The sequence below is a fragment of the Entelurus aequoreus genome, linkage group LG08 (assembly GCF_033978785.1).
Source record: "Entelurus aequoreus isolate RoL-2023_Sb linkage group LG08, RoL_Eaeq_v1.1, whole genome shotgun sequence".
NCBI classification, from domain to species: domain Eukaryota; kingdom Metazoa; phylum Chordata; class Actinopteri; order Syngnathiformes; family Syngnathidae; genus Entelurus; species Entelurus aequoreus.
The window spans coordinates 23,070,124-23,087,154 of NC_084738.1; the positions used below are offsets into that span (position 1 = coordinate 23,070,124).

The following is a 17,031-nucleotide window of genomic DNA, read 5'->3' on the forward strand; positions in this document are numbered from 1 at the left end:
GATGACTGACTCACTGATGTTTTTCTTGAAGTTTTTGTTGCCATTGCTTAGGGTGAAAGACATGCAGAGAGTGGCTGTGATGCTGTAAAACACACAGTTAAAAAAAAAAAAAAAAATATATATATATATACACAGTATATACATTTGCCAACACTATTAATCAAACAAGCCATTTTCTGATTAGCAGCCTCACCATGGTATATTTCCTTTGCACTGATTAGGATCCACAATATTGGGCTCCACAGTCAAGTTCTTAGTTAAGTGGACCACTGGCCGAGTCCTGTCAACAACAAGGAACATTTATTGTCAAAATGGCGTTGAGCCTTTGAGGACTCCTTTCTGCACAAACCTGAGCAGAGCAATGCGGTCATCAAGAGAGCCAACTAAGATATCTGGGTAGCTGTTGTCATCCATGTCCATGCCTCCACTGATGGAGTAGCCGAACGTCTTGAACCCGCCATTATCCACTGACTTTCCCTCAATCACCTGCAGTGGGCGACAAAGACATGGTCACAATGATTAAAGTGAAGAAAACATAAGGAGGTCTGTTACCTGACTAGGCTCCTTTGAGATTCCCTTTTTACTCCCCGTCCATATGAAGACCTTGCCTGTGTCATGGAACGGAGCTCCAACTGCAAAGTCTGCAAAGAGATGTAACAATGGTGTATGGCTATTTTGTCATTCCTGAATTGCTATCTCCACACTACACCGAGGTGAAACCATCTGTGTGTGTGTGTGTGTGTGTGTGTGTGTGTGTGTGTGTGTGTGTGTGTGTGTGTGTGTGTGTGTGTGTGTGCACGTGAGCGCCTCTCCCAGAAATAAGGCCTTATCGCTGCTTGTATGTAGTTTTATACTTCAGATGTGTCAGGATTCTCACTGAAAGTTGGATTATGTTTGTTTTTTTCTCTGTGTTTGTTTTATTTCCTGTCAGCGCTCTTATTTTGGTTCGTTTTCCTGCATGTTTCCCTCACCTGAACCTGATTGGCAGTCTGGCACACCTGGTGGCAATTGCCAATCAGGCTCCTATTTATACCTGCCTCTCCCTCCAGTCAGTGCTGGAGTATTGTTTGCTGTATGCTGTGGACTGCTTGCTGTCTCCAGTTCTCCCTGGTTCCTCTTCTCTTTTTAGCTGTTTCTTGTATGCTGGGAGCTATTCCCTGGTTCCTGATTCCTGTTGCTGTTTCCTGTCTCCTGGTTCCTGGTTTGTGTTTTACCTGCATTGTTTGGACATTAAAACCATGTTTTCCTGCACCAAAACCTGCCATATCTGCATCTTGGGGTTTGTCACCACCACTTCCTGACAAGATGCAGCTTATCATGTTTGTTAAAGCTTGCCTTTCAGTTTGGTATCAAATTGGTTTGCAGACTTAAAGGGGAACTACACTTTTTTGGAATTTTGCCTACAATTTACAATCCTATAACTCGTTAATAAAAGTAAATAAAAGTCCACTTACAATGGAGCCATGACATCATTGTGTCTATTTCGACCATAAAATCAAAAAACAATCCAAAAAGCGCCAACTATACTCCGTTTTAGGGTTGTCCCGATACCAATAATTTAGTACCGGTACCAGTATCAAAATGTATATCAATAGTTTGATACTTTTCCAAATAAAGGGAACTACGAAAAATTGCAATACTGGCTTTATTTTAACACAAAATCTTACACTACATTAAACACTCAGTCAAAGAACAATTTTACAAGGTTAAAATAAAAATAAAAAGGCATTAAACACATCGGACATTTCTTGTTAATCTCAAAGAACAATTTACAATTTGCCATATTACATATAATCTGCTATAATCAAGGGTTAGATTAGAATATAAGAAAGTTTTACTGACATTATACTAAATTATTCATGATTTATGGTTGCCATTCCTGGTTTGTGCTTTAAGAAAAAAACTGATTAATTATTAATTAAGCACTAAAAACAAAACTATGGATAAGATAAGCCATGTAGCAGGTAAAACACATTTATTAAAGACAAAACACACATTTTTGGAATTTGTTGCAAAATTCAGTCATTTTAACTACATTTTAACTACATTAGTTGTCGCTAGATGCAGCAATTTTGACTACGCTAATATTTGGCATCAAGCCAAGCAGCTGTGTGCGCGTCTATGTATCTGTATGTGCACTATGGTACACGGTCTACTTTATATCTTTTGTTTTCGCCTTTTTGTTGTGCCCTTGTGTGCATTATCCTTTCCATCCTTATGCTTTCCATCCTTTGTAACTGAGCTACTGTGTGGAACAATGTCCCTTGTGGATCATTAAAGTTTGTCTAAGTCTAATTCTAAGTAAGTTTGGGAGAATGGCAACGCGTTGGCTGAGTGACGTCAGTGAGTGAGTGGGCAGGTAAAGAGAGAGAGAGAGAGGGAGCGCGTGCACTACGCAGTAGAAGGATGATCCTTGTGCAGATCTGAATGCTTATTATTTAAATGTTTACCTAAGTCTGAAGCAAAGGTGGTAACACTAATCGCCACTTTTGGCGAGGCGTGTTTTAAAGCAGCTGTTGTGAGAGTAGCGTATGTGTGTGTGTGCTCCTTTAAGAATGGCAGTATGTGGGGTAAGTGATGTGAGTAAGTGAGTGGGCAAGTAAGGAGAGGTAGCGGTAGCATGTTCAGGAGTGTCAATAGCATGGGGGAAATTATAAATAAAGGGACCAAGTTGTAACTAATCAACGGCCTCGTCATTCCGACCAAAGAACAGCGCTTTATGGACCCATCGCCCGGTAAAGTGATGGGTGTTACCCCCAACAAAACATCGGTCCTGGAGGGAACTTCTCCTCTGCGCTCCTCGACCACGGTCTGAGAGGATGTAAACAGCACTTGCAACACGGTGCCTCCCTGCTTAAAGCGTCACCTTTATTGTTAGTTTTGAAGACCAAATACCTTCATATTGCGCTTCATGCACCCTCTTTGTTAACTAGTAGAATTCATGTTTTTTGCCATTCTTCCCCACCACGATGTTATTGCTTGTACGCACTTTGCGCCTGGGGTCTGTAGTCACCGCCGCACAGCGGCATTGAGATGAAAGAACGGTACCGGTATTATTCAAAGGTGGTAAAGTACCGATTTCAATTGATTAGTACCGCAAAACTTTATTAGTACCGGTATACCGTACAACCTTATTCCATTTATATTTCGTGACCTCAATAATAACCAAGTATTAGTAATATTGTTACTATAAGCCAGTGCTTCTCAAATATTTTATGTTACACCACCCCAAAGGGAAAAATAAAATATTTCCCTCCCTTCCAATTTTCACTGTGACTATAAATAGTATAATTTGTGTATACAATTGTTATAACTGTAGCTCTGCATAACATTGTAAGCTTATTAACATCAAAGGAAACAACACACCGGCCTTTCCTTGACTCTCAGCGGGGTTACAGTGAAGCCAAGTGCTACATACACTTCATCATATTCCGGTACAGCAAAAAAAGCATGTTTTTTGAGGCACAGCATTAACTTATATGACACAATTCAAACAACCTTTCCTAGTCAAGGTGCAAGAAAAACAAAAATAAATGCAACTAACATAAAGGTCAACACACATGGTCACACATAACAACCTGCTAACTGAACATTGTGGATATTATGAAAAACAACCAAACATCATAAAAATATTCTAAGTAACACCTATTTAAAAACATTAAAGTGCATGATGGGAAACATGTAAACCACTCTCTCCACACTTATCCATGTTTGGTGCATTTTAGCTGCTTGATATTTCTGATTGATTACAAAACTTTAAGAAGGTCGTCACGGAAGTAAACAAGGTAGGAGGACTTTCACACACTCTTAATATTTAATTATATTAATTATATATCTATTATATTATTTATATGTCGATCATATTAATATAATAAATAGATGTGTTTGGCCGCCGGCGAAATTTCTTATAGCAGCTGGATGGCTTAAGGCGCTGATTGAAACAAATTCAATTGATGTGTTTGGTATCTGCTTGCGTTTTTTTATGACTCTTTTGCTCATGTATGAAAAAAACTTCTTGCAATATCCATTTCTTGAGTCTGGAGTACACGCTCACATTTCATGCAAAGGCACATCTTCTGCGCCCTAAAAAAGTCTGTTTCATTGATGCACTGCTTCTACAAATGCCCAGAACACGTACATTTCTTCTGCATGTTTCAAAAATAGCAAAACGCCGCAGGTAGGAGCATGATAACATGAATGTGCAGTAAATGAGTGGTGACAGCAGGTAGTACATGCAAAATCCTCATTGAAATAAAACGGGCTGCACCAGTTATGAATTGTACATGCAGTCTTAGGAGCTCACATCCAACACGCCCACTAACAGTTCATGCAATGTTATGGTTTGCACACGCTGTTTAGCACTAGGTAGTTGGATCTTAGAAGATATGTCTCAGTTTTTCTGCCTACCTTGGAATCCATCCTGGTTGATGTCACCAATGGCGGCCACTGCGAGGCCAAATGCAGACGATGCAGGCCCCTTCAGCACTATGGTGGCAGTCTTCTGGAAGGATCCATTCTCGTTCATATAGATATAGACAGCTCCTCCCTCGTCCTTCATGCGGTCAAAGTAAAAGGGGGCCCCCACTATCAGGTCGTTCCAACTGAAAGGCACACAAAAATGTATGCTCTAAATGTGAAAAAAAAAAAAAATTCTCTAAAGTCTAAATTCCTGTCTGTCAGAAACATCACAAGACTTTCAATCATGCATTCAGGGGAGAGGCTGTGATTTTTGCAATGATATCATGAAAAACACCTGAAATGGGCTGCTGACAGCTTTTCAACTCAGCTTCAATGCATTCTCTGCATATCATGGCTGAGCTGCATAGGTCTCTAATTACTATGAATGCAGATCACAAAACCTCCCAATGTCTTAATTATATCTCTGCGTGTCATATTCGTAATTCCTTCAAGCATTTAAAGGCTAATATTTCCAAAAATGCACATTTATCAGCTTGTCAATCTTTTTGCCTGCAAGAAGTGTTGACGGATGGTCACATGATCTGATGTGACGAAACGTACTTATCGTTGTTGAGGTCAGTGGCAGCCAGGCTGCTTCCGAAGTATGAGCCCACTTGTTCCCCAGGGATAATGAGCGTTGTCTCGATGTTGTTGTCAGTCTTCGTCCCGAACACCACCGAGCCCTTTGACTCCTCCCTGGGGGACCCCGCCACCACTGTGAAGTCGGTGAGGCTCAGCAGCTTCTTCTCTTCAAGAACAGAGTAACCTGCATGGGGCACATTGAACTGTCATCAGGTGCATACTATGTTACGTTTATTTGACTAAACGGTAAAAAAGACTACTGGCTCACGTTTTATCATTGATAATGATTTGTAGTGCATGAGAAAGTGAAAAAAAGAGTACGTATATGTAGGTATAGTAACGGAACTTCTGCCATCTTGTTGGATTAATTAAAAAATAACATCTAGAGGTTGCCAACAGCCATTTTTAAAATGTAATGTTTTTTAGAGACGCTTGTACCAAAGTACTATAGGAGTTAACTAAATGGAGGCGTTAAATGGAATATTAATGGTATGTATTAAAAGTAAGTAAGTATGGAACAAAGAAGAAATATTTACCAATATAGTTGTTAGATCGCTTTTTCAGCTGTCCAAAGTCTTTGTCAATGGAGTCCCATGCATTGTCTGGATCAGGATCTCTCCATATAACATGAACATTTCCTTTAACAAACACAAACCAGACAAGAATTGTTAGCTTTTATTTTTTTAAACGGAGAATTATCTTTCTTCAATCCAGCGCCCGCCCACCTTGCCATACATAGCTGCCCGGGGAGCCCACGTACACATCGGTCTCAGTCATCCCGCCTGAGATGCCCATGTTGCACATGCCCTCAAGCAACATGCCAAAACTCGGGTTGCAGACCTCGTAGCTGTGAATCTGCCAGTCGTCTTGGGGGTCAAACGTCAGATCGTTACTCCTCACGTAGCATTTTCCTATCATTCGTCGCTGCTCCTCCGTGCCGCTTTTGGTGATCTTGACGTAGCGGTGCCCACATGCCTATAAACCACAGAGGACATTTTTTTTAAAGTAGCCAACACTAAGATACCATCGTTGCTTTGATGATGTTCGTTCGTCACTCCCCCTGCAGTTTAATATGCTTGACATATTTTTTTCGTGTTTTCTACAAGCACTGCTCTTAATTAATTGTGGCACTGATGCAATGCCTGACATTATGATGATAAACAGAGTAGACAGACTACAAGCATAGGATAGGATAGTTTAATAACTTATAAACGCATGCTTACCTCAGCTAAAGCTAAATATTACTCAAATCTCATCCACCTCAACAAAAATGATCCTAAATTTTTGTTTAGTACAGTAGCATCGCTAACACAACAAGGGACTCCTCCCAGTAGCTCCACCCACTCAGCAGATGACTTTATGAATTTCTTTAATAAGAAAATTGAAGTCATTAGAAAAGAGATTAAAGACAATGCATCTCAGCTACAACTGGGTTCTATTCAGGGGCGGATTAAGAAATTTTGGCCCCCTGGGCCTGACATGGTCTTGGCCCCTCAACCCCCCGCGCGTGTGGGCGCACACACACGCACGCACTATGCAAGAAATACTGTATACTGTGAACAGACATGCACACTGTACTGTACAGAAGAGTGCACATACTGCACACACACTATTAGGTATACCACACAGACACTGACAAGCACAGGTTTCACACAGACACAGGGGGAGGGGATAAATGGCCTAAAAATAAACATTTTTGAAAATGATTACGCCCACTTCAGTGATGGTGCATTGGGTCATTTGAGAGATATTATGTATTGGAAGTTGGTAGCTATCATGAAATAAACCCCCCAACCCACCCAAAAAACTAAATCGGACATGATTTTTGCCCCCTTTTCCTCCCTTCTATCATTAAAAATAAAATAATATCTTAGGAAAACACATTGGCATAACGGCAGCTGTGCAGCAAATTGAGGCTCAAAGTCTGTATCTATTTGTGGTTAAGCTTGAGGAGAAGGAGAAAGGTAAAATGATAACATGCATCGGAGAGCACCACAAAGAAAGGTGTAGGCCAGTTCATGGTACAAGGGCTGCATGCAGGTCAAGATAGACCATTTCCAAGAATGCTATAGTGGCTGGACAGGCACTGGACATGTCCTGAACTCAGTGTCAGACGTGGCTGCCGAATACTTGGATGAAGTGAAGCAGCTGACAGATCTCATGCTGCCCCATCTGAAGACTGTCCTGGCCAGGCAGAGGATGGATGAGGAGACCTTCCCAATGGACCCTGTCAGTGAACAGGCTAGTAACATTGATGGCACCCCTGTGCACAACATTGGGATGGAGAGACAATGTGGCAAGGTGGACTACAAACTGAAGAAGTTGGGCACACTGAACGCAGTCAATAGGTCAATAATTTTACAGAAGAGCCAGGAGCTTCAGAGGTTTCAAGGCAGCAGCACAAGCAAAAAGGGAGGTTGAACTCAACTGGAGTAAATTCATGAAGGCAAAATTCGAGAGTAGGGCAGATGAGAAACAAGAGATGGCTCAAAGAAAGGAGACTAGACATGCTGGACACACTGAAATCTTTTGATGGCCCCTTCACGATAGTGGGGAAGTTGAAAAGTTCCTTGTGGATGAAAGTCTGCACAAGAATGCAAAGCTGCAGAGAATGAAGCTTGAGGTTCAGTTTGCCAGAGAAAGCACCAAGCTTCTGCCTAAAGTCAATCCTATCTTCACAATCCAGGTGACACTTCCCAGAAATGGCAAAAGTGCAATTCTCCAAGTCATAATGGATACTTAGAATTTTATGGTGGTGGTAAGTATTCATGAAAACAGGTAGCCTAACATTAGTGAATGGGTGAATTCTGGAAATAACCTAAAAATCTTACACAGTGCACCTTTAAGCAAGGGGTTTCTTTCGTGCTTTCAATTTTGCAAAATCATCCACCACATCATTGAAGTCCAACTCTCTTGTCAGCTCACTCTCAATTGCCATTAGAGATAACGCATTTAATCTTTTCTGAGTCATTCTTGTGCGCAGCTCATTTTTTACTCTTGACAAAAGAGAGAATGAGCGTTCTCCCTCACAGTTACTGACCGGTAGAGTGAGAAAAATCTGTAGCGCAATGTATGTATTAGGAAACGTAGGCTGTAGTCCAAAATGTATTATTGTTTTGAGCAGTCCTGAAGGGGTCCTCTCCTCATCAGTGTTGTTGAGCTGTATAAAAGATTTGAACTGTATAAGCTCCTGTCCAAGACTTTCATTGAGGTCAGATGGGTATGATTCAGTGAGAATCTTGGCCTTGTGAAGGACTGAAGCATTGGACTCTGTATCCAAAGAGAAAAGGACACTGAACAAATTGTTCAGATGTTTGTAGGCCTCCAGACGGTGATTAAGGCTTGAACTCAGTTGATCAATAGAGGCAATAAATGTCTCTATTTGAAACAGTTGCCTTCCCTCAAGCACAACATCTGGGGATGCTGATTCATCAGCAAACTTTTTACGTTTCCTCGTCCGTTCAGCCCTGTAAGATGGGGTGCCACCCAACATGTTTAAGGCTTTCTGCTCAAAATGATCAAATAGATCTCTTTGGGAGAGAACAAAGGTGCGCAGAGATTCCAGCAATCTAACTGCTGTACCAAGGTCCATGTCTGCTTTTTGAAGTTGCAGACTTGTGGCCTGAAATCTGGACAGAACAGTGTCCCAAAAGCCTGCCATGAAGGCCATCTCAAGTGAATCCAGCTTCCGCACTAGACTGTCAGCTTCAGTTCGTGTGTCTCGTTTCTCTGTGTCATCAGTGGAAATAACCTGTAGTGCTGCTTTTATTTTACTGTAGTTCTGCCACAGTGCTTTGGTAGATTCTGCACGGCAACTCCAACGCGTGTTGGATAAAGCTTTAAGTGTGAGATCTATGTTGGAATTGCCAAATACCCTGTCCCATCGGTGTGTGGATGCAGTTGTGAAGTTGTAAATAGACTGAATCAAGTCAAAATACTTAGAGACTTCATTTCCACATCTGTCAATGCTGTTGACTCCCACCAAATTCAAAGAGTGAGCTGCACATGGAATATAGTGTATTAATGGGTTGCTTTTCTTTAAGTGAGCCTGCAACCCATTATACCTCCCTGACATGTTGCTGGCATTATCATAAGCCTGCCCCCTGCAATTTGACAGCTCTAACCCTAGATTTTCCAACACAGACATGACACAGTTAGCCAAACTTTCACCTGTATGGCTAGTAATGGGCTCAAAACCCACAAAGCGTTCAACAACACTGCCCTCTTTGCTAACAAAACGGAATATGAATGTCAATTGGTCCACATGAGATAAATCTGGGGTTGAATCCACAATGATAGAGTAGTATTTGCTTGCTTGCAGTTCATCTGCTATAGCCTGTTTGGTTTTTGCACCCATCAATTCAATGAATTCCTCACAAATGGTGGAGGACAGATATGAGGTATTACCTCGACCCATCTGCCCAAACTTTCTGATGTGATCCTTTAGAAAGGGATCAAATTCAGCCAGGACCTCCAGAATACCAAGGTAGTTCCCATTGAGAGGAGACCCTAACGATTCATTTTTACCCCTAAATGCAAGGCCCCTTTCTGCAAGGAATTTAATGACTGCAACAACTCTTTGTAACACCTGCCTCCAATAGCTGCTCTCTGCCTGAAACTGTTTGAACAGGTCTGCATCAACTGTGGCACCTTTGGCGCGGTTCAAGACTGCTTGCATGCAGGTTATGTGCTCAGCACTTCGCTCATGTTCACCAAATCTTTCTGAGTGTTTCCAATCACAATAGCCTGTCACAAAAGAATGCGTTTTTGGGGAAAACAGTTTGCATGCAAAGCAGTAAACATTACCAGTAGAGGGAGAGTACATCAGCCACTCTCTTTGTACTCGTTGTCCATTGGGCAAGTGTGAAGTAAAATGTTCATTGTTTAGGCATCGGGTTTTGCCTCCTAGCCCACTGTTCCTCACAGAAGCTGGATAATGGCTGTGACGGTTGTGAAATGATTTTGCACCTCTTTGAATAAGAACTTCCTTCATTGACTCAGTGAGGGTCTCAGCCCATTTAGCGGGATCACTAGGTAGAGTTGTCACTGTAGATGGTGTTGAAGAAAGATTCAGCTCATTTTCTATGCTGTCCAGAGGTGCAGTGACCTCACATTCATCCGAGCAACTGGCTACTGCTGAATTGGTTGAATCATAAGCATCAGAAGCATTTGGTTCAGTGTCTACACTTGTAGTGGTCTCAGGATCTTGGGAGCTACATGCTAGCTCAGGTGCATTGCTAACCTTAGCTGAATTTTCAGTAGCATTTATAGAATTGCTTTCAGCAGATGTCTTTGTACTGAAGAAGCTGGAGATATTTGGAACACTCTCAAGTAAAACTGATTCCTTTTTTTTCTTTTCTTGCTGAATTTTTTTTCTAGCTCCTCCACTTAAACGTTTATGATCCATATTTCCCTTCTTTCTTTGCACATTGGCTCTTTGCCTATCACAACAGATAAACCAACTATGTGTGTGTGTGTGTGTGTGTGTGTGTGTGTGTGAGTTTGTTTGTGTGTTTATGATCGGTGCTGCTTCCTTCAAGTGTGTGAGGTGATTTAGAAAACTAGCAACCCAGCATCAACACTCCAAAGCAGAGAATAACAGCTTACTAGCATAGACAATTGAGAGCAGAGAATCAACTGATTCGTCTGATAGACAGCAGGAGAGCAGAGTGGTCAGTGATGATCGAATCAAGAAAATGTCTAAATGGCAAGGGAACAGACTGATTTGTACTGAGGAGAAAGAGAGAGAGAGCCAATTACAGTGAAATATATTCCAAAAGAGCCAAGTGACTAGCTGAAGGCAGGGACAAATGCCTTGGAGTGACCAACAAGAGTGCAAAGTACCAAATGGCAAAATGTGGAAAGACCAACAGGCAGATCTGCTTTTACCTCTTATCTTCACAACCAAAAAGTTGCTAAATGATGTTTTCAGTCGCTAGCCAGGTATGGCCAAAAGACGCGAAATCTAGCGGCAAAGTCGGTCAATCACACTGACAGTGAAACAAATATTTTGAAAAGATAATAATTGTACACCTTTGTGCACTTTAGTCTTCTATCTAAATATTTTCACAAAGGACACCAAGGCAGCTTGCTAGCTATGATGGGAGCAACAATGTCTGATAGACAGCAGGAGAGCAGAGTGGTCAGTGATGATCCAATCAAGAAAATGTCTAAATGGCAAGGGAACAGACTGATTTGTACTGAGGAGAAAGAGAGAGCCAAGTACAGTTAAATATATTCCAGAGCCAAGTGACTAACTGAAGGCAAAGACAACAGCCAGATACCTTAGCAGAGACCAACAAGAATTCAAAGTACCTAATAGCAAGATGGCGAGACCAACACAATAAATTGTATTAGGATTTAATTTATTAACGTTAATCTTAACAGCCAAAAAGTTGCTGAATAATGTTTGTAGTCGCTAGCCAGGTATGCCCAAAACAAGAGTCGCTAAACCTAGCAGCAAAGTTGCTTAATTGCAACACACTCTAGGATTCAGGGGAATTAAGGATAATAAAGATATTAATTGTACAACTTTTTGTACTTTTTTTCTAGTTTTTTGAGTCGCCAGCCATGTATGGCCAAAAGTCGCTAATTGAATGCCAACGTTGCTTAATCGCCAACACACTGGGACTCACTGAAGGACTGACTGAATAAAAAAGATAATTAAGATAATTGTGTACTTTTCTCTTCTGATATTTTCTCTAAGGACCCCAAGCTATCTGCAAGCAGCAATAATGTCTGACAGACAGGAGAGCAGAGTGGTCAGTGATGAATGGCAAGGGAACAGGCTGATTTGTACTGAGGAGAAAGAGAGAGAGAGAGCCAATTACAGTGAAATATATTCCAAAAGAGCCAAGTGACTAGCTGAAGGCAGGGACAAATGCCTTGGAGTGACCAAGAAGAGTGCAAAGTACCAAATGGCAAAATGTGGGAAGACCAACAGGAAGATCTGCTTTTACCACTTATCTTCACAACCAAAAAGTCGCTAAATGATGTTTTTAGTCGCTAGCCAGGTATGGCCAAAAGACGCGAAATCTAGCGGCAAAGTCGGTCAATCACACAGTGAAACAAATAATTTTAAAAAGATAGTAATCGTACAATGTCTTGTACTTTTGTCTTCTTTCTTAATATTTCTCAAAGGACACCAAAATGTCGCTATCTGCAGGCAGCTTGCTAGCTATGATGGCAGCAACAATGTACCTTAGAGTGACTGACCAACAAGAGCTCAAAGTACCTAATGGCAAAATGTGGAGAGACAGACACAATAAATTGCATTAAGATGAAGAGAACTGTTGCTATTATTAATCTTAACATCAACCAGAAAGTCGCTAAATGTCACCAGCCAGGTATGGCCAAAAGTCGCTTAATTGGCCACACACAGTAACAGAGAAACTAACAAAAAAAAGATCATAAAGATAATAGTTGTACAACTGTGTGTACTTTTGTCTTCTTTCTAAATATTTTCCCAAAGGACACCAAAATGTTGCTATCTGCAGGCGGGAGCGTGCCTATGTTCCCCGGGTCCTATGTTCCCCGGGTCCTATGTTCCCCGGTTGTTCCTGGGTCTTTGTATGCGACCGGGGAACTTAGGACCCTTTTTCTAAAAAAGGGTCCTATGTTCCCTGCATTGTATCTGGCGAAATTGCGAAATTGTGCCCTGACCAAAACCATCCCTAAACCTAACCTGTCACAGGGCGTTGTGGAGCACTTTTTTTTGGCGAAATTGTGCCCTGACCAAAACTATCCCTAAACCTAACCTGTCACAGGGCGTTGTGGAGCACTTTTTTGGCGAAATTGTGCCCTGACCAAAACCATCCCTAAACCTAACCTGTCACAGGGCGTGCGGCAGCAGATAGAGCAACTCAAACGCGAACTTCCTTCCTTCGACAACTTAAACGCGTCTCTGTCATGCGTGTCTGCGTGCGTCTTACTTAGTCGCGCATTGGAAGCAGCGGGGAACATAGAACCCTTTTCTGGAAAAAGTGTTGTACGTTCCCCGCAGCGGGGAACATAGAACCCTTTTTTTTAAAAAGGGTCCTTAGTTCCCCGGTAGAGGGGAACATAGGACCCGGGTAACATAGGGACGGGGAACATAGGGATGACCCGCTGCAGGCAGCTTGCTAGCTATGATGGCAGCAACGATGTCTGCCAGACAGGAGAGAGTGGTCAGTGACGATCGAATCGAGAAAATGACAAAATGGGTCAAAGACCAAAAAGTTATTAACTGACAGCAGTGACAAATGTCAGACTGTAAACTTTCTCGAAAGAAAAGGACAAAATGGGAAGATGCTGATAATAACAGCAAAATGGAAAATATAAGAATTTCCAAGTAATGCTCAACTCAAGTGTGTGTGTGTGTGTGTGTGCGCGCGTTAAACTTCTTGTTGAATGATTTCAAATTATCTCTGAGTCTGAACTGAGGGAAAGGAAACCAAATTTTGAGCAGTCTCTCACGAGTTCAAAATACCAAATGAGGAGATTCTAAAAGAACAGACCGGTTTATGAAAGACTTGATGGGGGAGGGGCACAGCTAAGAATACTTGAGTGAGATTCTGTGATCCAAATTCGAGATAGAGCTTTTTGATAATGATAATTTGTCAGAGTAAGGTTGTGTAATCAAAATTTGAGAATGAGCTTTGTCAATCAATCAAGAATATTTGCATTAAGTTCTGTGATCAAAATTCAGAAACAACCTTTAATAATTGATAAAGAATATGTGAGTGAGGTTGTGTGATCCATCCAATTTGAGAATTAGCTTTGATAATAATGATTGAGAGCCTCTGGCCCTCTGTGGATCATGGCCGCGGGGCCAATTTTGCCTGGCCCCTTGGGGCCTCTGTGGGTCGTGGCCGCGGGGCCAAGTTGGCCTGGCCCCTTGGGGCCTCTGACCCTCTATGGATCGGGGCCAAGTTGGCCTGACCCCTCGGGGCCTCTGGCCCTCTATGGATCATGGCCGCGGGGCCAAGTTGGTCTGACCCCTTAGGACCTCAGGCCCTCTGTGGGTCGCGGCCGCGGGGCCAAGTTGACCTGGCCCCTTGGGGCCTCTTACCCTCTATGGATCGTGGCCGCGGGGCCAAGTTGACCTGGCCCCTTGGGGCCTCTGGCCTTCTGTGGCTCGCGGCCGCGGGGCCAAGTTGGCCTGGCCCTTTGGGCCCTCTGGCCTTCTGTGGGTCGTGGCCGCGGGGCCAAGTTGGCCTGGCCCCTTGGGGCCTCTGACCGTCTATGGATCGTGGCCGCGGGGCCAAGTTGACCTGGCCCCCTGGGGCCTCTGACCCTCTATGGATCGTGGCCGCGGGGCCAAGTTGGCCTGGCCCCTTGGGGCCTCTGACCGTCTATGGATCATGGCCGCGGGGCCATGTTGGCCTGGCCCCTTGGGGCCTCTGGCCCTCTGTGGGTCGCGGCCGCGGGGCCAAGTTGACCTGGCCCCTTGGGGCCTCTTACCCTCTATGGATCATGGCCGCGGGGCCAAGTTGGCCTGGCCCCTTGGGGCTTAAGATTATTATTTTTGCAAAAGTAGTTTTGCTTGGGTCGCGGCCGCGGGGCCAAGTTGGCCTGGCCCCTTGGGGCCTCTGGCCCCCTGGGCCTGGGCCCGGTAGGCCCGGTCATTAATCCACCTATGGTTCTATTAACACAGATACGACTGTATATACGACGGACACTGCCCTCCAAAATAGTTTCTCTCTCTTTGATGAAATAACATTGGAGGAATTGTTAAAATGTGTAAATGGGACAAAACAAACAACATGTTTACTTGACCCAATTCCTGGGAAACGTATCAAGGAGCTTTTTGTATTATTAGGTCCATCAGTGTTAAATATTATAAACTTATCACTTTCCTCTGGCACTGTTCCCCTAGCATTCAAAAAAGCGGTTATTCATCCTCTACTCAAAAGACCTAACCTCGATCCTGACCTCATGGTAAACTACCGGCCGGTGTCCCACCTTCCGTTTATCTCGAAAATCCTCGAAAAAATTGTCGCACAGCAGCTAAATGAACACTTAGCGTCTAACAATCTCTGTGAACCTTTTTAATCCGGTTTCAGGGCAAATCACTCTACGGAGACAGCCCTCGCAAAAATGACTAATGATCTATTGCTAACGATGGATTCTGATGCGTCATCTATGTTGCTGCTTCTTGATCTTAGCGCCGCTTTCGATACTGTTGATCATAATATTTTATTAGAGGGTATCGAAACGCGTATTGGGATGTCAGACTTAGCCTTATCTTGGTTTAACTCTTATCTTACTGACAGGATGCAGTGTGTCTCCCATAACAATGTGACCTCGGACTATCTTAAGGTAACGTGCGGAGTTCCCCAGGGTTCGGTTCTTGGCCCTGCACTCTTTAGTATTTACATGCTGCCGCTAGGCGACATCATACGCAAATACGGTGTTAGCTTTCACTGTTATGCTGATGACACTCAACTCTACATGCCCCTAAAGCTGACCAACACGCCGGATTGTAGTCAGCTGGAGGCGTGTCTTAATGAAATTAAACAATGGATGTCCGCTAACTTTTTGCAACTCAACGCTAAGAAAACGGAAATGCTGATTATCGGTCCTGCTCAACACCGACATCTATTTAATAATACCACTTTAACATTTGACAACCAAACAATTAAACAAGGCGACTCAGTAAAGAATCTGGGTATTATCTTCGACCCAACTCTCTCGTTTGAGTCACACATTAAGAGTGTTACTAAAACGGCCTTCTTTCATCTCCGTAATATCGCTAAAATTCGTTCCATTTTGTCCACAAGCGATGCTGAGATCATTATCCATGCGTTCGTTACATCTCGTCTCGATTACTGTAACGTTTTATTTTCGGGCCTCCCTATGTCTAGCATTAAAAGATTACAGATGGTACAAAATGCGGCTGCTAGACTTTTGACAAAAACAAGAAAGTTTGATCATATTACGCCTATACTGGCTCACTTGCACTGGCTTCCTGTGCACCTAAAATGCGACTTTAAGGTTTTACTACTTACGTATAAAATACTACACGGTCAAGCTCCTGCCTATCTTGCCGATTGTATTGTACCATATGTCCCGGCAAGAAATCTGCGTTCAAAGAACTCCGGCTTATTAGTGATTCCCAGAGCTCAAAAAAAGTCTGCGGGCTATAGAGCGTTTTCTATTCGGGCTCCAATACTATGGAATGCCCTCCCGGTAAAAGTTAGAGATGCTACCTCAGTAGAAGCATTTAAGTCTCATCTTAAAACTCATTTGTATACTCTAGCCTTTAAATAGACTCCCTTTTTAGACCAGTTGATCTGCCATTTCTTTTCTTTTCTTTTCTACTCTGCTCCCAACCCGGGGTGGACCGCTAGCCTGTCCATCGGATGGGGACATCTCTACGCTGCTGACCCGTCTCTGCTCGGGATGGTTCCTGCTGGCCCCACCATGGACTGGACTTTCGCTGATGTGTTGGACTTTCACAATATTATGTCAGACCCACTCGACATCCATTGCTTTCGGTCTCCCCTAGAGGGGGGGGTTACCCACATATCCGGTCCTCTCCAAGGTTTCTCATAGTCATTCACATTGACGTCCCACTGGGGTGAGTTTTCCTTGCCCGTATGTGGGCTCTGTACCGAGGATGTCGTTGTGGCTTGTACAGCCCTTTGAGACACTTGTGATTTAGGGCTATATAAATAAACATTGATTGATTGATTGATTGAAGCAGCAGTATCACAAATAACTTTTGAGAGCTCTGCAGGTTTCATATTTCTTGGAAATGTGAGGATGTTCAGTGTAACTTTGGATTTAACGGAAAACAATAAAAATTTAATCAGCGAGTAATGTTGAATGGACCCTCCCAACATCATACAACTTGGGTTTCACACGAGCCTGTGGACACAACATGTTAATGATATACTAATAATAAGCATGTGTCAATTACCAATATACTGTATATATGACTCTGAAGCGTATGTCGGTAAAATAGCTAAAAATGCTAACATGCTAATGATATCATACCAATATGCTGAC

The 17,031-nt window shown here is 42.9% G+C and overlaps 1 protein-coding gene across 3 annotated transcripts in view; it reads right to left on the bottom strand.

Moving 5' to 3' along the window:
• itga3b (integrin, alpha 3b) overlaps positions 1-17,031 on the bottom strand; it is a 79,182-nt gene that overhangs the window by 21,530 nt on the left and 40,621 nt on the right. For all 3 annotated transcript variants that reach the window (XM_062056014.1, XM_062056015.1, XM_062056017.1), the window contains exons 4-11: positions 5,766-6,015; positions 5,577-5,678; positions 5,020-5,224; positions 4,408-4,601; positions 553-641; positions 350-486; positions 194-280; positions 15-82 (exon numbers count right to left, since the gene is read on the bottom strand). In XM_062056014.1, coding sequence (XP_061911998.1) covers positions 15-82; positions 194-280; positions 350-486; positions 553-641; positions 4,408-4,601; positions 5,020-5,224; positions 5,577-5,678; positions 5,766-6,015 — 1,132 coding nt within the window. The remainder of the gene's footprint in view (positions 1-14; positions 83-193; positions 281-349; positions 487-552; positions 642-4,407; positions 4,602-5,019; positions 5,225-5,576; positions 5,679-5,765; positions 6,016-17,031) is intronic.